The 23,062-nt window shown below is 38.7% G+C and overlaps 1 protein-coding gene across 4 annotated transcripts; it reads right to left on the bottom strand.

Annotated features, from left to right (window-relative positions):
* Positions 1 to 383: 383 nt before the first annotated feature.
* CXHXorf58 (chromosome X CXorf58 homolog) lies at positions 384 to 23,052 on the bottom strand. 4 transcript variants are annotated; one of them, XM_027533992.1, is made up of 9 exons: positions 22,835 to 23,052; positions 20,211 to 20,346; positions 18,919 to 19,015; positions 16,944 to 17,038; positions 16,413 to 16,524; positions 9,869 to 10,000; positions 4,127 to 4,356; positions 1,570 to 1,731; positions 489 to 599 (listed from the first exon to the last, which is right to left on the bottom strand). In XM_027533992.1, the coding sequence occupies exons 2-9, from the start codon at positions 20,324 to 20,326 to the stop codon at positions 524 to 526; spliced, it is 1,020 nt and encodes a 339-aa protein (XP_027389793.1). In that variant the 5' UTR covers positions 20,327 to 20,346; positions 22,835 to 23,052; the 3' UTR covers positions 489 to 523. The 4 variants fall into 4 exon arrangements, with proteins under 4 accessions (XP_027389797.1, XP_027389793.1, XP_027389795.1 ...); XM_027533996.1 differs by lacking the exons at positions 1,570 to 1,731; positions 4,127 to 4,356 and having other exon boundaries at positions 384 to 599; XM_027533994.1 differs by lacking the exons at positions 16,413 to 16,524; positions 16,944 to 17,038.
* Positions 23,053 to 23,062: the final 10 nt, after the last annotated feature.

The raw sequence follows: 23,062 nt of genomic DNA, 5'->3' as shown, positions 1-23,062 counted from the left end.
CTGTTCTGTAAAAACAACATGCTATTAATAAGAAAAAAAAGACACTGGAGGCTGACTCAAGAGCAGCCTTTTATTCTGTGAATTCTAATATTTATGCTAAGCATGTCCTGTTTAGATTTTTTTAAATGAAGGAAAATAAAAATTGAATTAAAGTTCCAGAGATGAAATACTCACCATTTCTTGAAGAAAATCTTATACAGCTAGTTTGAGGGCACCTATTTGAAATAATTTAGATTAAAATTCTGTCAGTAAAAAATACCTGTACCTATGGTAATACAGAAAGGGCTTTAAAATCTGTCACACGTTTGCTTAAGAGAGCATACTGAGCACTTGTATATATTTTGTTTTCCTTTAATGCACATACTCATTTATAGACAGACAAGCAGATTGTTGAATAAGTTTATTTTCTGTCAATTAGCTGTGCATTAAAATTATGGAGAGTTATTAATAAACAAGTCTTGACACCAGGCAAATAATTCCTTTTCCTCTTTTTCCAATTCGTCATCTGACAGTTCTTTAACTTTCACAATGTCAAAAGATGGGGCGGAGAAGACAACTGTCTCTTTCTGCTTTGCACCTGGTATGTCCATTTTTGGTTCCTAGGTAGAATTATAAATAAAAATGGAAAGTGTTTTATAGTTGGTTTCTACTATTTTATGTTTTCATATTTTACTGTTCATACTTAACCTCATCTGAAAAAAATTTATAGCAGATTTTTAAAAAACTACAAAGGAAACATGAATACATGTTCATTGAAAATATTCTTGCAACGTAGTATACTGAAGCTGACTTTCCACACTATAGCTCTTAATAAGTGTAGATAGAAATGACTTCCATTTTGAGAAACGCACCATTAGAGATGTGCTGAATCAACAGTATCAATATACAGAAACAATTGGGCTTTTTGCCAACTCACGCTGATGTGGAGCCAAGATGGCTGGTATTTATCAGAATAGCTATTTAAGAATTTTTAAAACATGTGTTACCAAGAGGAATGTAGCTTTATACCATCTAAAGTGAAATGAAGTCGTTCAGTCGTGTCTGACTCTTTGTGATCCTATGGACTGTATAGCCTACCAGGCTTCTCAGTCCATGGGATTTTCCAGGCAAGAGTACTGGAGTGGGTTGCCATTTCCTTCTCCAGGGGATCTTCCTGACCCAGGGATCGAACCTGGGTCTCCTGCATTGTAGGCAGACGCTTTACCCTCTGAGCCTAAAGTGAAAGTGAAAGTGAAGTCACTCAGTCATGTCCGACTCTTTGCGACCCCGTGGACTGTAGCCCACCAGGCTCCTCCGTCCATGGGATTCTCCAGGCAACAATACTGGAGTGGGTTGCCATTTCCTTCTCCAGGGGAATCTTCCTGACCCAGGGATCAAACCCTGGTCTCCCGCATTGCAGGCAGATGCTTTAACCTCTGAGCCACCAGGGAAGCCCTAAGCCTAAAGTATATACCAAATGTATGTTTCATTTGTGAATTTGTAGATTAGGAAAATTCTACCTAAGGAAGTAGAATTACCTACAGTTTGAATATTGTCCAAAACAATGAATTCAATACAAGTTAAACTTACAGACCCCACAGAAGCATTTTTTCTTTAGCCATCTTATAAGCTCTTTTCATTTTTTCAACTTTCATTAGAGCTTGTTTAGATCGACGACCCAGATGTCTAATTTGACTTTGCTGTTGGTAGGGCCGATATAAAGGTTGAAGACTTGATAAGGATAAAGGGGACCTAGAAAATATTTGTAGTATAGACAGAAAAATTGCACAAAATAAAATTTACATGTAAAACAAGTTCCAACTTTTATTAAAGCACCCTTTAGCAACTATATTGTAAACCTCAGTGCTTGGAGCAATATTGCATGTAAGTATTTAGGCCAAAGTTATCATTTTTGCTTGAGTTACACAGCATAGTTCTTTCCCACTTATGAAGGTGTATGCTTATGTTCCTGCTTAGTTGCTTCAGTCATGTCTGACTCTGTGCAACCCTATGGATAGCAGCCTGCCAGGCTCCTCTGTCTATGGGATTCTCTAGGCAAGAGTTCTAGAATGGGTTGACATGCCCCCCTCCAGGGGATCTTCCCGACCCAGGGAGCAAATCCGAGTCTCCTGCATTACAGGCAGATTCTTTACTGCTGAGCCACCAGAGAAGCCCATGAAGGTGTATAGACGATGTTTATGATGATGATAATGAAAATTACAAAATGTGGTATCAATTTAAAATCAGTTTTCCTGGAAAACACCATGTAATAGCCATTTGACTCTTTCAGAAATATATACTATATATGAATACCAACAAATATTAAATTTCATAATGGCTCAAACAAGTTGTTTATATCAGTGTTGGAACCAGACATGGTTGGTGCCACGCTCTTAGTTCCCTTGGCCATAGGGCACATATACCCAACTTCCAACTGTCAGCATTGGCTTCATTTACTCTGAGAGCTTTCTTATGGAAACAAGAGCCCACGTGCAGGGAAGTGTCCCAGAATTAATACCTCCCCTCCTAAGTTACCCTTCACCACTGAATGATGGGTGTTGGTGTATAAATATCCCAACTCCCTTTCCCTCAGTGGGATAACTTGAGTTGCATGTTCTACACTGGCTAGGTCATTCCCAGGAAGGATTAAACTCATTACCCACAGTAACAACTTGCTTGCTAACACACACTGTTTTGGCTGCTGGGCCTTCCCTGTTTCACTTTTCTATCCCTTGAAATGACTGAGCACAACACCCGCTCTCATCAATGGTTCCTGGGATCCACCCCTGAAATAAACTACTCATACTCAAATCCTTACCTCAGGGTTTGCTTCTGGGAGATCCCAAACTAAGACTGCATTCAAAGGAGTCTTTATGAAAGTACTTTCCCCTCTTCAGTTGATTTAGAATATGGTTACTTACTTGGCTTTTTAAGTGACTCATTCTTGGATCATCAGTAGCATGAGTCTAAATAGCAGGGAGCCTACAGTTATATATGGTGGCAGAGAAAACTGCATCATTTATTTGACCTTGGTGGTAATAGGGTTAAGTTCTCTATTCAATGCTTATATGGATAAGTTAGAGAAATCTATTTCATGATGACAGACTGCGCCCTACACTAGGCCATCTGTCTGGCAAATGTACAGCCTTGATCATAAAATAAATGGGATAAATCATGTTATTGGGTCAGCAACCACTCATCTCTACTCCTGGGAAAAAACCCAATGTGTTTGCCTGTCAGTGGGTCACCAGTGTCTTTTCATGTACTAAAGCAGTATTTTTTCATTTCAAATATAGCTGTGTGAAAAGGACTACCAACAGGTCCTCTTCAATCTTATTATTTTCTTTTTCTTAGGAAAAAAGCTTAATTTGTAAACAAGATGGGTTAGGTGAGGTTTGGTAATGGAAAGAAAAAAAGAATTGGTATAGCCATAGTCTGTCCATGTTGTTTCAGATCATAATACAGTCTATTTTGCTATGACATGTTTTTCTATAATGTGAACTGGCTCACATGTTATTGGTAAAGAAGGGAATAATGTCACTGCAATTTATATGCAATTTATCCTCTGCAAAGGGAGCCAGAATAGCAAGACTAGAATTATAACCTTCAGCAGAAAAGGAAAATGTTTTCCTCTGTGCAGCATGGGCAATGAGAGCCCTTTTGGTTGCATTTATGAAAATAACACTGGCACCTAGCGCTCTCTCCCCATAGAGCCCTCCAAACACACACAATCTACCCTTACTGCCCTCCACCCTACTTTCTGCCTTGCGTGGTTCCTGGTTTGTGGCAGTTCGCACTGCTTCTCATCTCTACTTAAAAGGTCACCACACTGGTCCAGCGCTTCACTTCCATCTGTACTGTCTCAGTGCCCACTACTTCCTCTAATTAAAGGGTCACCAGTATTTTCACTCTACATTTTTCATATTTGCTCTGGTGGCCTGTCTGGTGATACAAGTTATCTCCCCAGGTACCAAATGTTCTTTCTGCTAGTGCTCTGTTTACAAAGTTGCATAAAATTTGAGCAATCTGCTCCAACCCATTTTTTTCTCACATGCTCTGTTATTATCTTTCCTGAGCTATTTAGCAGAATGTGAACATTTCCAGAAATGCCCCTAGTATTGTAAGTACAGTGAAGTACCACTTTTACCTAACTTCAGAAACAATCCGTAGCTGGTGCTGACGCATCTCTTCTGTTTTTGGTCTTTGTAATAGATACTTCATTTCTTTTTTTAGGCGTTTTGAGATTATTCCAGACTCGGCATAATCAACTATGTCATACATTATCATTGTCCTGGGAATGTTTTCGAGGCTTAATCTTCGCCAACAGTTATTTCTGCCACCAGAAGATGCAGGGATCTCATCCAGATGACTGGAATACTATATGAAAAACAACCAAGCATGATTGGCTGTGGTACTCCAGAAGTTTTTAGGCACATTTCCCAAGAATCCAGTCAAATGCTACTTCATCCAAAAAGCATTCCCTGACCCCATCTCTGGACTGTATTGAGATCACTCTTCTATGCTCTTATTACTGACTACTTGATGTTCTAGCTACCTGTGTATGTTTTAGCTCTCCTGCTGTGACAAGGCAGGATCCCTGTCACATGGTATTGTGTACACAGTACCACACTCACTGAATATTTATTTAATGCATAAACACTAAATCTTTAAGATAAATATAACTCAGATAAAATTGAAAATACTGGTATGATCTACATACCTGGCAATGCTTGTTCACGACATGCTTGCACTGAAAGCACAAACCTTTTGAGAAATAATTAGTTCACCTCTGGTGCTAAGTGGTGAATTTCACCATTTTCATGTGGAGTATTTGTAGAAATCCCACTTTTCTTTTTCTACATTTAAAATATCCAATTAGGAATTTAAAATGTATATATAATCGATTCATCCTTATAAATGTTCATTTAAGAGACAGGAATAGAGCAGGAGAAACTACTATGCTAGGCATTTAGGGTATCTCTCTCATACACACACACATCCCCTCTCTCTCTTGCATTCTCTAACTCACACACATACAAGCAGTCCTCCCTTTGCATCATTTAGGCTTGTACAAATTCCAATTACCACTATTCAGCAAAATAAGCTTAGTCCTTCAACAACACAGTTCAAATTTCACCTACCACAGTATAGCTGAATTAAATGCATAAAGTACAAACTCTGTTGCTAGCTCTTCAATGCATAGATTACTACAGAAATAACAGGTGTGCGTGGTGGTGGACGACAAATCATGTCACTTCTTTCAAAGTATGACAGTGATTGGACACTGTAGATCTGCTTTTTAGTTCACACACAGACAGCAAAGTATGTAACTGTGTTGTCTCTTTGTCTCGCAGTGATAAACCCATGTGACATTTTACCAATAAAGATAATCAAAAGAGGGAAAAGTCCAACAAAGAAACAAAAAGTGGTAAAGCTGGAAGTGAAATTCAAATTAAATATAAACAGAGTTCTAGAAGAAACAGGTGACCATGGAGATGTTGATACTTTCATCATGCAGGAGATTGCAGCTAGGCTGCTAGAGGGAGTTAGTGAAAGTGAACTTATCAACATAGATGGGGAAAATGGCAATGATGGAAAGGGTAAAGTTTTCTTAGAGGAAGTAATGTTGGCAAAAAAGAAACTTCAGAACACTTCAAGTACAAAGTGTTCAGAACACTTCAAGTACATAGTGTAGGGAATTCCCTGGTGGTCCACTAGTTAAGACAGTGCTCTCACTACCAGGAATCCAGTTTTGATCCCTCGTCAGGGAACTAAGACCCTGCAAGCCAGGTGGAGAAAAAAAGTACAAGGGGTAAAATATTGGCGGGTGATGCAAACTCAGGAGTATGAAAATTTTCCAGGGCATAGAGAAGATACTCACTCCTTATTGTAAATTATATGAGACTAAAGCGGCAAGCACTGTTTAAATAACTCTTGATAAACTAGCTTTTTTACAGGTTTTTTTGAGAGTCACATCTCTTATAATTCACCAGTTTAAAGTGTGTAATTCAATGGTTTTTAGTATATTTTAAATGATAAGCTTTTTACAAAGAAGTAAAACATTTTAAATTCTGAATGTTTTAAATTACAGTGTACTAAATAAATGTTTTGCTTTTTTCATTTTCCTATATAACATAGAGTAAGGGAGTTTTTAATGTTTTGATAAGGTTTTTTAAAGGCACAGAACAATCACGATTTTTCCCATTGATGATTAAGTTTGGTCTGCATGGTTTCAGCTTTCATGGTCATTTCTATGACCCTGTACTACCATGCAAAGTGAGGACTGCCTGTGCATTTTATTTCCTGAGAGTAGAATGGCAAAACGGGTAAACATCTCAGACCTGTCAATGATTTGCTCTGCACTTATTAACTATACGACCTTGGGCAAGTTTTAGAAAATCTCTTTAAGCTCCATTTTTCTCATCTTTTAAAGGGTCACAAACTTTACAAACTTGAAGGTTAAAGGAGATAGTATGTATTTAAAGAGCTAGAAATAAGGCTGTGTCCATAAAGGGCTCAATAAGTGCCAGCAATCATCATATCTCTTTCAATGTTTATCTGGGAACTTCTTTCTGTGACACCAGTCCTTGGCATAGTCACAATCTGCAAGGATGTGACCCACATCATTCACAAAGATGGTTGACATCCCCAAGCTCTACTTCTTCCCTGGTTCAGTTCTCTAATCTTCTAGGTTAGGGCTTTAAAAGAAAGAAAACACAACTGGGAATCTCTAAAGCACTGCATTAATTTCATGTTTCACATGGAAGCAACTGAGTGAATAGTTAAGGCCATATATTACTACTATTATTATTACTAGCTAGAATTTGGGATCCCTTGTTTCTTTAGAACTATAAAACACGGGTTATAATAGTGTCTACTTCTTAGGGTTCTTATGAGAATAGGAGTTAGTATTACATCAGCATTTGCTATCATTACTACTCAGGTTTCCAGTTTAAGTTCCCTGATTCAGTACTGCTGTCAGACCAGTTATGCAAACCCAAACCTAGGAGCCATGTTGGACACCTTCTTTTATCTTACTTCTCTGTTCCCAAGGCCCACTGCTTTTATTCGCTAATTATCTTCTGCATCTCCAGCTTCACTGCCCTAAACCAAGATACCACCATCTCTCCAAAAATACTGCAGGAACCTCCAAACAAGGAGACAGTTCTTGCTGTCCTCTAATCCCTTATCTACATTGCAGCCAGACAGATCTCTTCAAGTATTAGCTTGCTGCTGCTGCTGCCAAGTCGCTTCAGCCGTGTCTGACTGTGTGACCCCATAGACAGCAGCCCACCAGGCTCCCCCGTCCCTGGGATTCTCCAGGCAAGAACACTGGAGTGGGTTGCCATTTCCTTCTCCAATGCATGAAAGTGAAAAGTGAAAGTGAAGTCGCTGTCGCGTCCAACCCTCAGCGACCCCATGGACTACAGCCTTCCAGGCTCCTCCGTCCATGGGATTTTCCAGGCAAGAGTACTGGAGTGGGGTGCCATTGCCTTCTCCAAAGTATTATCTTAGATCACCTCATTTCCTAAGATACTGTACCAGCTTCTCACTGCATACAGAATCAAGGAAAAAAAATAAACACCTTACTATGGTCAAAAGCCCTGTATGATGATCTTTTGCCAGCCCTCCAGGCTGACAGCCCTCCACACCTTCTGCGCACTCCCTTCTCCAGGCCCACAAACTCTTTTTCAGGCCCTCCAGTTCATCCTACCATAGAGCCTTGCCTGGGGTGCACCACCTTGAGGCTGTGACACATTGTTGATTGCCTGCCTATCAACCATTCTCCAACTCCCTTGCTTATGGAGCCCTGGTTTTATTTATTCTTCACGTACAGAACAGACATAAGCTCTGGGAAGGAAGGCCCCAGCATATGAACCGTGATTGTCCTACATCAATTATGGGAAAATGATCCCATTTCCCTTTACAGTGATTGGTTTAGGGGGAGCATGTGATCCAGTTCTAAGAAGATCTGAGAAGAAGTCTGCTGGGGGATTCTGGGAAAGATTTTTCTTCTTGAGATAAAGAGGAAAAGATGCTGAGTCTTCTTCCTGCCTTTGAGTATAGTTGAGAATGTGCTAGTCATCTTGTCACTGTGTGAAGGAAGCTGAAAGGACTGTAGAAAAGCTGGCTAAGAACCCTGTTACCCTGGAGTTGTGGCACTAGCTATTCCATGATGCTCCTGTCCAGGGACATTCTAATGTGGGAAAATAAATGTCCTTCATTGTTTAACCCTCTTGTGGTTGCAGATATTCTGTTACTTGTAGCAGAAAGCACCCAAACAATAATAGATCCCTTCCTTACTAGGTCAAATCTCCATCATGTACTCTTTATAGCACCATGCATTTACTTTTTATTTTTCAATTTTTTGTATTGAGATAAAAATTTACATGAAATTTACCATTTTAAAGTGTAAAATTCAGAGTGTGAAGTAAATTTATGATATATATCACTACTAATTCCAAAATATTTTCATCACTCCCAAAAGAAACCCCACATTCCTAAGCTATTACTCCCCAGACACAATAAGCCACATATTATATGATTCCATTAATATGAAACATTCAGAATAGGCAAATTCAGAGAGATGGAAAGCAGATTAGTGGTTGGTAGGGGCTGGAGTGAAGGGGGAATGGGGGAATCCACTTAATGCATGTCAGGTTTCCTTTGGGGTGACAAAAAGGTTCTTAAACTAGATGGTAGTGATGTTTGCTGGAATCAAGATTGGCGGGAGAAATATCAATAACCTCAGATATGCAGATGACACCACCCTTATGGCAGAAAGTGAAGAGGAACTAAAAAGCCTCTTGATGAAAGTAAAAGAGGAGAGTGAAAAAGTTGGCTTAAAGCTCAACATTCAGAAAATGAAGATCATGGCATCTGGTCCCATCACTTCATGGGAAATAGATGGGGAAACAGTGGAAACAGCATCAGACTTTATTTTTTTGGGCTCCAAAATCACTGTAGATGGTGATTGCAGCCATGAAATTAAAAGACGCTTACTCCTTGGAAGGAAAGTTATGACCAACCTAGATGGCATATTGAAAAGCAGAGACATTACTTTGCCAACAAAGGTCCGTCTAGTCAAGGCTATGGTTTTTCCTGTGGTCATGTATGGATGTGAGAGTTGGACTGTGCAGAAAGCTGAGCACCGAAGAATTGATGCTTTTGAACTGTGGTGCTGGAGAAGATTCTTGAGAGTCCCTTGGACTGCAAGGAGGTCCAACCAGTCCATTCTAAAGGAGATCAGTCCTGGGTGTTCTTTGGAAGGAATGATGCTAAAGCTGCAACTCCAGTACTTTGGCCACCTTATGAGAAGAGTTGACTCATTGGAAAAGACTCTGATGCTGGGAGGGATTGGGGGCAGGAGGAGAAGGGGACGACAGAGGATGAGATGGCCAGATGGCATCACTGACTCGATGGACGTGAGTTTGAGTGAACTCCGGGAGTTGGTGATGGACAGGGAGGCCTGGCGTGCTGCAGTCCATGGGGTCGCAAAGAGTCGGAGACGACTGAACGACTGAACTGAACTGATGATTGTACTTAATGCCATTGAATAGTACACTTTAAAATAGCACATTTTGCATTTGGAGAAAAGTCTAGGGTGGTAAGTGAAGCTGTAACTTCTACACATGACATTACTATTTTTAAAAAAGTATCTATTGGGTTATCTGCCTGGTGAGATTATGCAACTATTTCTTTTTTGTTATTATCCTTTCTTATATAAAAATAAAATAATAACAAATCTGAAAAAAATAAAATAGCACATTTTATATTGTGTGTATTTTACCACAATAAACTAATGTATGATTCTTACTTCCTGAAAGATAGGGTCACAAGGCTTATTTTGCTGTTGTTTGTTTTCAATATCCAAATCTAAATTTCTTACTTGCATATAATCTTTCAGGGTGACAACATCTATGTCATCAGTTATTTTGAACTTCTGGAAAAGACGTTCATCTTCCTTAATTTGATGATAAAATTTCTTTCTCCCCATTATTTTGTAAGCATCAGCCTCAGCCTATAAAGAGAAAAAATTTACTTTTAAAATACTAATATAATAGCAATAACTATCAGCACACATTTTACATATTTTTGAGACAAATCCATCAAATATTGTTCCTTTTTTCTAGTAACTTGCTGTTCAATAAAAAGACTATATTTACAAAGAAAAGATTATGTAGATTTTTAAACCACTTAAAATCTGTTTCCATAACCATATCTACATAGTTTTCAAATGCAGCGAGAAGAGTAGCAGAGTCTACAATCCCCAGAGGACCAGTCATTTTTTTTTTAATCTGTTTTTCCCCCTTAAAAAAACATTATTTTCCTTTAAAAAGCAAAACAAACCTCTAACGTCATTCATGCTGTCAATGCAGAGAAAGCCTATCTGGTTATTAAACAGGTTGCCCTAGGAACCGCAATGAAAGGTACCGGGGCCAGCTCTCTTTTATGTGGTAGTTAATACGTCGCCCCCAAATGGAAACATGTACGTTTCAGAGTGCTCAGACCTCCCTCTCCTTCAGACTCTTCTCTGTAGCAAAAGAGCAGCAAACAAAGGGTTTTTTCCTCTCCCAAATGTCAACATTTTGTACTCAAGGAAAGACCTGAGAGTGCAGAGACAGAAGAATCACAGAAAACATGGAGGCTCAAATCCTGTCTAGCCATATTTGCTTCATACCTTTTCATGTATACCTGTCCCTATGCTAAGAGCTATACATAGACTGTGAATAAAGACTTCAGCGCTCTCCACCCTCCTCCCTCCTCCGCCATAAGTATGTGCTGACTCTTCTAATACATATTTATATTACATATCCATGCTTCTGGCCACAGAGATTATGCTTATGTGAAGGGAGAGTGGCATAGATGAAAATTCAAGCATCGTTAGATTCCAGATCAGTTTCTTTTTTCCTTTGTATTTCAGAATGTGATACTGTGAAAGTGTGGGAACTCTGTTTTCATGCTGATATTCGGCTATAGAATAGAGACAGGACTGAAACTCAGAATCTCTGTTCTTTTTACTTACACAAAATAACAGGAAGTCTTAATGTATTTATTTCCATTCTCATTTTTGTTATCCAGAATATTTCCTATGTATTTCTTTATTTAAATTGCAAAGTGAAGAACACAGACACATGGGGAAAATGAAAGAAAATATTCAAATGGTTGTAGTTTGATTCCAAATGCACTAAATCAAAGGCATAGAAACAGTTTTCTAAAAATGTGATGGAACCTTCCTTTAGGCAGATCATTTTTGTTTTCCCTTTCATTAGTTTCCTTAAACACTATGCATCTAAAGAAAAGGCAGTATATTGGCACGTGTCTCCATTATGCTTTCTTGCAGTTTCCTGTGGGTTCTAATTCTCATTCCCACAATGACACTAAAGCTAAAAGCAAATAGTTGTACACTGAAAAGGTCTGAAAACCAGATAATTTCTGCCTTGAGAATTTCTTTAGTAGATATAAATGTATTTTACTTTAGTTCAGGTTACTTAGAAAAGGTATTTCTGGGACTTCCCTGGCTAAGATTCTGTGCTCCCAAGGCAGGGGGCTCAGGTTTGATCCCTGGTCAGGGAACTAGATCCCACGTGTCGCAACTAAGACCCAGTGCAGCCAAATATGTAAACACATATTTTAAAAAGAGAGAAAAAGTATTTCTTGTCAGTTCCTCCCTACTCTACTCCACTCAGCCACCACTACCAATCTCTCCAAGCCCTAGTTTCCTTATTCGTACAGCAGCTCAGCTGTGTGGCTCAGGTGTATCAAGCCCATTCCAGTCTCTCAGCCAAAAAACCCCGGCGCCTGGCAGCACAGGGCAGACTTGTTGCCCAACTGTGTCAGGGGTTTGAAAAAAGTTTGCCCTCCAGTGGCCAAGATGTTCTTTCTCAGACATTGGCTGTCTATGGCCAGGTTCAGAAAGTCCTTCTGGGTAGGAAGGGATGGGAATGAAGAAAAAAGGAAGAAAGGAGAAAAGAAAGGGGTAAAATTAGGCAAGGATTCCATGAGAGCAGCCAATCAAGACTAGAATTCTAGAGGCAGGTTCCATTCTTAGTGGGTGACTCAAAGGGTCAGAGGGCTGTTGTTTTTGTTGTTTTTTAGTCCCTAAGTTGTGTCTGACTCTTTTGCGACCCCATGGACTGTACCCTGCCAGGCTTCTTTGTCCAAGGGATTTTCCAGGCAAGAATACTACAGTGGGTTGCCATTTCCTTCTCCAGGGGATCTTTCCGACCCAGGAATTGAACTCGAGTCTCCTGCATTGGCAGGCAGATTCTTTACCACTAAGCCACCAGGGAAGCCCAGGTCAGAGGGGGGCATCTCTAAATTTGATACCTCTCCTGGAATAGCATAGCTGTGGCCCAGAAGCCCCCACAGCCTTGTGGCTACTTGCTGGCCAAGATCTACAGTTGGGCTTGTTAAGTTATTCTCATATCTCAAGTCACTTCCCTCCCTGGCTGGAAATTCTCACTCATGAAGGTAGTAATAAATGCTCAGGAACAGGGTATCTTGGTTTAGGAAAGTTCAATTATATATAAGCTCAGAATTAATAAAACCACCATCACTACTAACATTGTTCAACCCTGAAGTGTGCACAGTATGGTGGAACATTGTTTCCACCCTGAAGTGTGCACAGTATGGTGGAAATATGAAGTGTTCAAGTCTCAGTTCTGGCTCTGACAAGCCTCTCCAAGTTCCAGCTTCCACACAGGAAAAATGGGAATGACACGTACCTCATCAGAGTTATCAGGGGGCCACATAAGAAAACTTATTTAGTAGGGTTCCTGACTCAGAAGTGGTTAAGAACACGGTTCTGGAGTCAGGCTCACTTGGTCTTGATGTCAGTTCCTTCACTTTGTAGTTGTGAGACCTTAGGCAAGTTACTTAATCTTTTAAAACATGAAGACAGTAACAGAATCTACATTCTAGAATATATGAGAATTAAATGATAATAATGTGTTTAAAATGTTTAACATCATATTTAATGGTGTTCACTAAGGGCAGCTATTATTAACCATGTTTTTTCCTTTTACATAAACATTCAATCCTCAAAAAGAACAGGGATTTTCAATTTAACAATTGCTGGATGTTAAGAAATTGTCAACTACCCAGAGGTGTCTAGGTCATGACACTCATAAAGACGTCTAGGCACCTTTATGACAGTGCTTGTCAAACTATACTGTGCCTAGAATCACCTGGGGGTCCTGTTAAAATGCACCTGTTGATTCAGTGGGTGTGAGGTGGGGCCTAAGAGCCTGCGTTTCTAATAAACTCCAGGGAATGCCATTGCTGCAGGTCTGCAGATCACACTTAATTTTATATTTAGTTTTAAAAACTGTTTTTGGTTCTTGTATAGTTTCCTTTGTTCACAGACCACATTTTGAGTAGCAAGGCTTTAGAATATTCTAAATATAGTTGGTGGACTACTATATGACAACCCTGTGTAGATAAGCATTGCTCTGGAAATAGATAACTGAAGTAGGTAAATGAAATTAGATCTTTTTTATACACATGACTATTCAATTGTTCTGGCACCATTTAAACTGCCTTCAAACCTTTGATAAAAATCAACTGATTATATATGTATGGGTCTATTTTTGAATTATCTTTTCTGTTTCATTGATCTACATGTCTGTCTTTTTGCCATCATTATAGCGTCAGGATTACTGTAGTGTTTTAAGTCTTGGAATCAGGCAGGGTAAATTGTTTAATTTTGTTTTTCTTCTCTAGAGTAGTTTCAGTTCAGTTCAGTTCAGTCGCTCAGTCATGTCCAACTCTTTGCGACCCCATGAATTGCAGCACGCCAGGCCTCCCTGTCCATCACCAACTCCCAGAGTTTACCCAAACTCATGTCCATCAAGTCAGTGATGCCATCCAGCCATCTCATCCTCTGTCGTCCCCTTCTCCTCCTGCCCCCAATCCCTCCCAACATCAGAGTCTTTTCCAATGAGTCAACTCTTCTCATAAGGTGGCCAAAGTACTGGAGTTTCAGCTTTAGCATCATTCCTTCCAAAGAACATCCAGGACTGATCTCCTTTAGAATGGACTGGTTGGATCTCCTTGCAGTCCAAGGGACTCTCAAGAGTCTTCTCCAGCACCACAGTTCAGAAGCATCAATTCTTCGGCACTCAGCCTTCTTCACAGTCCAACTCTCACATCCATACATGACTACTGGAAATTCTATATCCTTTCACTCGTTTTTGCTTTTGTGTGTGACAGTGTGTTTGTAAATACATGAGAAAGGCTGTTGGAAAATTATAAGGAAATGAAACTGGAAATGGATATAAGAACGAGGGGAAAGATGGAACAACAAAAAAGAATTGGTGAAACTCCCTTCCTTCATAAATGAACTTAGATTAAACATCTGAATGGACTAAAACTGACTTACTTCTTTTACATTAAGAAATAAACTTAATAAAGTTGCAGCAATTTGCTCAAGACATAGTGTCTATTATACATTCAAAGAGCAAAATAATTTAGTGACCTTAGAGTCACTGAAATGTCCATTTCTACAGGTTTTCTACTAACTATGAATCCAAATAGTGCCAGAGTTTCTTTTGAAGCTGAACTAAAGGGTAAAAGGAACCCTAAACTGTTCAAGTTAGGTATGTTCTGACCATTTACAAGCCTTTACAATATTTAGTGAAAAAAGCTGAATAGTATAATCTCATTTAAAAAATAACAAAATTTTTAGCAATATATTCATATTTTTATGGAAAAAATGAAGGATATACAACAATTAACAGTGATCATCTCAGGTAAATTAAAGCTACAGCACAAAGAAGAAAGGTATACTTTCCTTTTTAAAGAAATCTCTGTGCTATTTCCTTTTTTTCAACAGTTACTTTGTAATTAAGATAAATTTAAGTTACTATACAGCATTTTTAATGCCTTGTAATATATGCACAGTGCTTTCCAGTCATGGACTCCAAGCTTCTCATTTGCAGCAGCCTGGGCATAGCAGGGTCTGCTAGGAACTGTCTTGGGAAAACGTAAGTTCCTAAAAAAGCCCCATTATATAACCTCAGAAAAGCAACAACTGATGACATTTTATAGGGACAACTATAAGCTTATTCTGTAGATATATATGATATGAATTTATCTCTGGAATGGAGAATAAATATATACTTTTGCAATTGAAATCATTCTATTGATATATAAATGAACAAATATTAATGTTTCTGAAACACCATATTCCACATGAAACCACTAGTCCTTATGCTATATTTCTGAAGCCAAGCTAAATTTTCTCTGATATTGCCTGAGAAGGCATAGAAAAGCAGTCTCTTTTCCTTTTCTGATAATCTGTAGAGAATAAATGTTGCACATGCTGGATGTGGTCAGAAACTGCCAGGGTGTGTGGTCTTTTATTCTGAATACATGCCAGTACTGATAATTTCAGGTGGGTCATAACTTTCATGTAAAATATTTCCAGAAGTCTACAAGAAAATAACCTTTGATATATGGTTTATAAAATGAGAATGTACCTTTTTAAAAAAAAATCAATTATACTCATGTAAAAGGGTCAAAGGAATAAAACTTTTGTTGTAGATCCTTGCTATTAAAAATATGGTCTAGAGACTTCCCTGGTGGTCCAGCGGTTAAGAATCCACCTTGCAATGCTGGGGACACAGGTTTGATCCCGGGTAGAACTAAAATCCCACATGCCTTGGAGCAACTAAGCCTGAGTGCCACAACTAGAGATTCCGTGGTGCAACAAGATCCCGAGTGCTGTAACTAAGACCCAGTGCAGCCAAAGAAATAAATATTTTTTTAAAAATGTGGTCCATGGATCAGCAGCAGTTGCAGCACCTGGGAACTGGGTAGAAATTCAGAATCTCAGGCTTCATCCCAGATTGACTGAATCAGAAACTGTATTTTAACAAGATCAGGTGAGTCCTATGCATAGACACAATTGTGATGAATATTCATGAAAGTAAGAAGTATAAGAACTCATGTAAAAAAGGATAAATATTTTAAAAGTTCCTTTTCAATACTCTAGCATACTTTTTCTAAACAGGCTACCAGAATCAAAGAGACAGTGATAAAATACCATTAAAACAAAATTGCACCAAATGTTCTACATAATTAAAAATAAAAATATTTAACAATATAATTATCACAATAAATATTAATATAATTAATAATAAAACTCCTGACCAATAAGTCACTGTAATTCATTATTAACAAATCAAAATTTTTGTACAAAGAAAACTGATGGGTATTTTCTAGGTCCTTATACAAGTACTTCATTCCAAATATTTTCTTTTTAGCTAATAAGTAAAGACACTTTGAAACATGATGCTTAAAAAATACTACCTGCCTGCTGGGCTGTTTAATGGTGAAATAATGTAATCTGTATATTTTGAATGCAATTTAGATATCACAGAAATGTTAAGAAGCTAAATTAACACAAACTCTACATCATGAAACATCACCTCACTTGACGGCTTTAAAAATTTTTTTCCGCTGAAATACTTATAACCATGGCCTTCAGTGTGAAGAAAAATTTTAAATACGATGAAAGGTGGAAATATTTCGCCACTAAATCTGAAATAAAGACCAAAATTAGTCATTTGGTATCAGACTTGGGACTCGGTTATTTCTCCCTCTTGTACTTAGGCTCATTCACATAGTTTCTTACATGCAGGTTAAAGGCTATACCAGGGCATGAAAAGAACTAGCAATGACACGGATCACAAAGGATGAAAGAGCCCCACTTTGGCATGTGTGCTCACAACTATTCTCATACGTGTGTCAGACTGAACACATCATAGGAGATGAGAGCTACTCTCAAGGCAACTTGTGGTCTGAGAGAGTCATGCCTTGGCTTCTTCACATGATAAATGTAAATAAGAACAAGATACTTAATTTGTAATTATAACATGAGAAGTTATGAGGACTTAATAAATTTCTAAGGTTTCTTCATACTAAGTACTTCTTGAAACGAATCTGCATAAAAACATTACCTGAATCTAACTTTACACTTCATGCAAGGATCTTTAGCAAGCTCAGCCTCTAAGGGGCTCACTTTCTTCAAAATTTCATGTGTCACGTGATGTTCCTGAAATAGATGATGGTGCTATCAATGGAACACAGTACCCTGCCCAGGCACAATTTATTGAAAACAACACAGGAGGCATGGTAAAGTGAAAGTACACCAGACTTGGTATTCTAAAGATCTGAGTTCTAGTCTTGGCTCCCTCACTTATCATCTGTGTCACCTTGAGTCACTACTTTATTCCTTTGGCCTCCAAGTTTGGGTATGTATCCCTCCTTGAGATTCCAGGCACTGTTCTTTCCCTAAGACAGCACTTTTCACAATGTGCTATAACTAACTATAAATGTGTCTGTGTTTCCTACTAGATTGTAAGCTTCATGAAGGCAGGGGCCATGTATTTCTTTTTTACCATTGTATTCCTAGTATCTAGTACAGTGCCTGGAACACAGCAGGTACTAAATAAGTATCTGATGCTGAGTGAATCACTGTAAAATGAGGATAATAATAGAAATGGTACTAGATTTTAAGCACCTTTTATATACCACACTATATTAGGTACCTTATACACATAAATATTTGAATATTATCATTCCCATTTTACAGATGAGCATGCTGAGGCTCTGGGAGTGTCTGTAACCCATTCAAAGGCATAAAAGTAGTAAGCAGAGAAACCAGGACTCAAACTTAAGATCTGTTTAATTCTAAAGCTCCCATTTTCCCCCGCTATGATCCTGCCCAACCTTTATGCCTATGACAATCACATAAAAATGTGCACTACAGGGCTTTTCAAATGACAAAGCATTATTAATGTAAGGTATTGCAGTAACTTGAAGTGTTAGGTTAACAGATTAAAAAAAGAGTTTCTTTCTTTTTTTCTGTTACTAAAAGAATCTAAAATTATGACAAACCAGCATTACAATAATTAAATACACGTTCCACATGTGAAGACAATAGACAATGGACCTGAAATGTCACAGGTTCACCTGAGTGGGTTTTCTCTGAGGTATTCTGCTTTTGCTGACATCAGAAATGGGTCTGTAGGTCAGATGGTGAGAAAGTGTACACATTTCTCAGCGTTTATCATTTTTTTCAGAACTGCTAAAATTCCCTTAATGTGACTATTACTAATTATAGACTACTGTAATCACAGGTGATTTTATTAGGACAATATTAGGTACTATATGAAAGAAGGCTTAATATTCTGCCAGGGTTGCCAGAGTTGTTTCTTTGGGGAGTGGGGGGATGTGCACCTTTTTGTTTGTTGGTTTGTTTTTATTCAAATAGGACTATATTATTCATAATGTGCTGCACTTGCCTTGTTTACTAATGAGATATTTTAGCTACCTTCTATTGCAGAATCATATGCAAGGCTGCAAGGCTTAACAGTATGAAAGTTATCAACATTTATTTAACCAGTATCCTATCGATGGACATTATAGGGTTTATTTTCTTTGCTGTTATAACAATACTGCAATGAAATTATATATATATTGTAGAATGGATTCCTAGAAGTAAAACTGCTGGGTGGACAGTAAAGGCACTTTTAATTCAGAGATTTTTAGCATTGTAAGATCACTGTCTCACATCTTCAAATAAGGAATGGAATTTTAAAAAATCACATCGGTTTCAGAAAAGAAACAATAGTTACTCAGGTTAAAAGTAAATCCATGTATACCCATGGGTGGTTCATGCTGATGTATGGCAAAAACCATCACAATATTATAAAGTAATTATCCTCCAATTAAAATAATTAATTTTAAAAAGTAAATCCAGAAATATCCATTCAGGGTTAACCAAAGAAGAAATCCCACAACCCCCTGCAATATGATTAGATTCAAAGAGAAGAGATTTTAAAAGGCTATATATTCTATCTTTATTTAACACACCTTTTACCTTGATAAGTAATTATATCTGTCAGAGCAAACAAAAAGCAAAATACATACCGCTGCACAAATTGTATGCTTAAGGAGTTGAAACACAGTTTTGTCGAGATGAGATAACCAAGCTTTCTGTATGATGTGAGCCGAAACATCTTTATTTCTGAGAGGAAACAAAAGAGCTTAAGATTTGTGAAGTAGTTTTCATTTTCCTAAAATCTTGGGGAACTCTGAATTTACGCTTCCTCCTCTTGCACCTCCCCATCTCCCACCCTAAGTCTGACTTAATGAGGAACATTTGGATGTGGTAATTAGAACTGGTCATCTGTAGAATCTAGTCAGAATGAGGATATGAAATACTTGAGAATATTTCCCTTGAGATTAAAAAAAAATCCTGGTAAAACTTTATCATCAAAAAAATGTTGGATACAGGAAGCTTGGGGCTGGTGCACTGGGATGACCCAGAGGGATGGTATGGGGAGGGAGGTGGGAGGGGGGTTCAGGATGGGGAACACATGTACACCCATGGCGGATGCATGTTGATGTATGGCAAAACCAATACAATATTGTAAAGTAAAAAAAAAAAATTAATTAATTAATTAAAAAAAATAAAAAAAATGTGCTGTCTAAAAACATCTATGACCTAAAATTATTCCATTAGAGTTAGTTCTTAAAAACACTGTCCAACTAGTTCAAATGCTAAGAAAATAGTGTATAGAATATGTGAAGTTACAGGAGGCCCAGTGTTCTTCTGGGAGCGGATGACCATGCCCTAGAAAAAGAAATTCCCTTCTCTGATCTTTGTCTGAGCCAGTCTCATCCCAGTCAGGAGGTCAGAGCATCATTCTACTTTGATCATGTCCCAGCACTGGCAGATTGTAGGAATCTCACTCTCCAAGAACTGTCCCCTACAACCCTATCATTACCCCTCACAGGGTTACATGCAAAGAGAGGTACTCCTGTATAGTGTCACTGCCGGCTGGCAAAGTGCAGACTACAAGATGTAGAGCAGAAAAGTCCTCAAGTATGGAAACAAACTCTTGAATAGTAGCTGATGCCATCTATTAACTTTCTGCAAATTGCTTACCTTCTTCCAGTTGCTACTTCCTCACTTACAAAATGTGGTAACAAGACTGCATCACAAGGTTGTGTTAAGATCAAAGAGATGTGTGTTAACATGCTTTGTCAATTATGAAATAGTATAATTATAATTATTATTCAATTCAAAAGTAATTTTAAAACACACAAAAAAACCCTCTAATTTATGAAACAAGAAATGTTGGATGTTAGCTGGGTAAACACGATATGGAAACTGTCCAGTTGTAGAAGATGATACAAGGCAAAAGATGGCTACTTACTGTTGTTTTTCCTTTGTCTTTACAGTATTTGACAAGTGTACTTTGTGACCTTTTCCCAAGTGTGGATTATCTGATTTTGGGACACCAGTGACTGGTACCTTCAGGGAATGACTCATTTTCCTCCCAATGAAATACTCTGAAAGTATATAAATTAAACATTTGAGGTCATAATCTATGTTATTACACTGTTTGGATGAGACTCAAGTTCCATATAATTGTTAGGCTAATTTCAGAGCCCCTGAAAAAGGAAGGTTTCATAGATCTCAATGTCACTTACCTCCTTTGTGTGCTACAAGAATTATGAGGTATATAGGAAAGACTGTATCTACCCATAGCCTTTTAATTGGTCTCCTGGTCTCCAGTCTCTTCATCCTCCACACTGCAGCTGGAGTTGACTTCTGAGAGTAATAATCCACCTGTATCACTCTTCAACTTAAAATCTTTCAGGGACACCTCATTTCCTCCAAGCTAAAGTGCAGACTCCTTAGAATCATGTGCAAGTCTTTTCACAATCTAGCTCCATTCTCTCTCTAATCTCAAAATACCAACTTTCCATTAGCATTCCTCTCTATACTCTAAGAGAATAAGAATTTCTTGCCAAAGTCAGTGTTTTACAACTCTGTGCTGATGATCATGCCATTTCCTCTACCTGAAACAACTTTCCTACCGCCAGCAAACATCAATTCACCCTTCAAGATCCCACCTAAGTGATGCCTCTTCTCGTAAGTTTTCCATCGTCTCCTTTTTACAGAACTACTCACTACTGTCTTCAAGGTTCCATAATACTGTATATGTTTTTCTTTCATAGTACTTCTCATATGCACCATAATTTGATTTCTTGGCTGTCATTCCAACAAGTTGGTTGAAGGCAGGAGGCATCTTGCTATCCATGGAATCCCCAATGCACATCAGAGTGGATGGTTTTTACATGCTTTCTAAAAACTTTTCATCCTGGTTTTATCATGGAATAACTGTGAGACTTTGGGCAAGTCCTTTAACCTCTCAGTAACTCAGTTCCCTTTCTGGTAAAGTGAGAGGATGTGTAATAAGTGATTTGATTCCACCTCTGATTTTCTATCCCTTACACATTACTCCAATTTGGAAGCAGCTCCCAAATTCTTAGTCACTGCTGAGTGTCTTGTACTAAACCAGGGTCTGTTAATCTTTTCTTTTGGTGCCATGGACCCCTATGGACAAACTCCTTCTAAGAACTATGTTTTTATATTATGTATTTATATTAAATACATAATATAAAATATATGGGATTATGAAAAGACTCCAATTATCTTGAAATTATTGTCAAAATATTTTCAAAGACAAAATTCTAGAAATGGGTCTTCTTTATGCATTAAATAATATGAGAGCTCTGTACTTGTGAAGTGGTAATAAGTAGAAACAGTATTTCAAGAAATTTGCTGTTACTGTAATGTGATATGAAAATACTGTGTTTTCTATTGATGACAAAGTCACAGGTACTGCTGATACTACTGTGGTTTGTTACCTACATATAATTGAAAGAAATGCTAAAGTTCAGGTAGAGGTTTGGGAAAATAAAGTTGCAATTTTTTCCCAAGTTCACATACTCCCTGAATTAAGACTTCCTGCCCTAACTGATCACTTATAAGTCACACTTTTATATACATATGACATTCCATTACTGAGGCAGAGCCTTCAGAGTCTCAATATTTCTCTTTAGAAATGGGGATGGGGATGGCTTGGAATACACTGATCTCTTGAGAAAGAGAAAAGCAGTCCTTAACATCCAGGAGCTGGCCTGGCATTCACAGCTGGGCTTAGGTGTTAACCCTGGCTTCCTACCACCACCCAACCCAGAGCAAAGCCCTGCTTCCTTGAACCCGCCCCCAAATCACCCAACCAAAGCCCAAACCCTAGAATAAATCTTTCTAACACTCTCTCACTGAGATGCCCCACTGTTTCCCAAGGTGTGCGTTTTCCTAGCAGCTGCAAGAAACAAACCCAACTTGTTCAACTACAGATGTGTTCCTAGTGGTCTTTGGCTGGAGGGCAGGGACACAGCACCACACAAATCCCCCAAATCTTCTAGATGCCTGCCTGGATGGGCTTACACTTGCTATGGGGTTAGATGTGAAATACAGAACGAAATATTACAGGAAACACAACCCCATTATGAGCCACTGTGACAGTTGTTGAGGTGAGACCACAGGCTTTAAAGCTCGACTAGGTAGATTTGGATCCTGACTTCCCACTTTCCTTCTCTGTGGCCTTGCACCTATTCTGTGCTTCAGGTTCCTCATCTACTAGATGTGGAATAGTAACCGTGTCCACCTACTTGGGTTGTTGGAAAGAGAAGACAATATGTGTATGGAGGTTAGGTAAGAGCCAGGCATAGGGTAAACGCTGTTGCTTGTTGCTATTCTTGTCAATAAGATAATTATTACCATTATTACTTATTTCTATTAGTATTAAGGGAACAACAGTTGATCCCCAGTAAGAGACAGAAGCTTAAGTATTTTAAAGAAGAAAAAAAATGTCAGGGTCTTTCGAGATGAAAGGATGTAGCAAATCAGTTTAAATTTAAAATCTTAAAACTGTCCCGCCCAGAGTGGAAAAAAAAAAACAACAAACACCACACAAGTAAAAACCTTTTGTGAGGTAAATCCAGGCCCAGAGGTCGGCGGTTTGCGTCTGCGAGGCTTTCGATGCCGCCCGAGGCCTGACGAGCGCCCCCACCTGGCGGCCTCCGCACACAGGGTTCTCAGCCTACGCCGCTGGGCGTCCAATCACCGCGGCGAAGGCCGATTCCCAGCGCGGCGCGGGCTGCGGCGCCTCCCTCCTCGCGCCCCCGCGCGCGGCCCACGCAGAGCTGGCGC

Source organism: Bos indicus x Bos taurus, chromosome X, assembly GCF_003369695.1.
Source record: "Bos indicus x Bos taurus breed Angus x Brahman F1 hybrid chromosome X, Bos_hybrid_MaternalHap_v2.0, whole genome shotgun sequence".
Classification (NCBI taxonomy): Eukaryota; Metazoa; Chordata; class Mammalia; order Artiodactyla; family Bovidae; genus Bos; species Bos indicus x Bos taurus.
The sequence above is the reverse complement of the archived record's forward strand: the minus strand, read 5'-3'. Positions and strand labels throughout refer to the sequence as shown.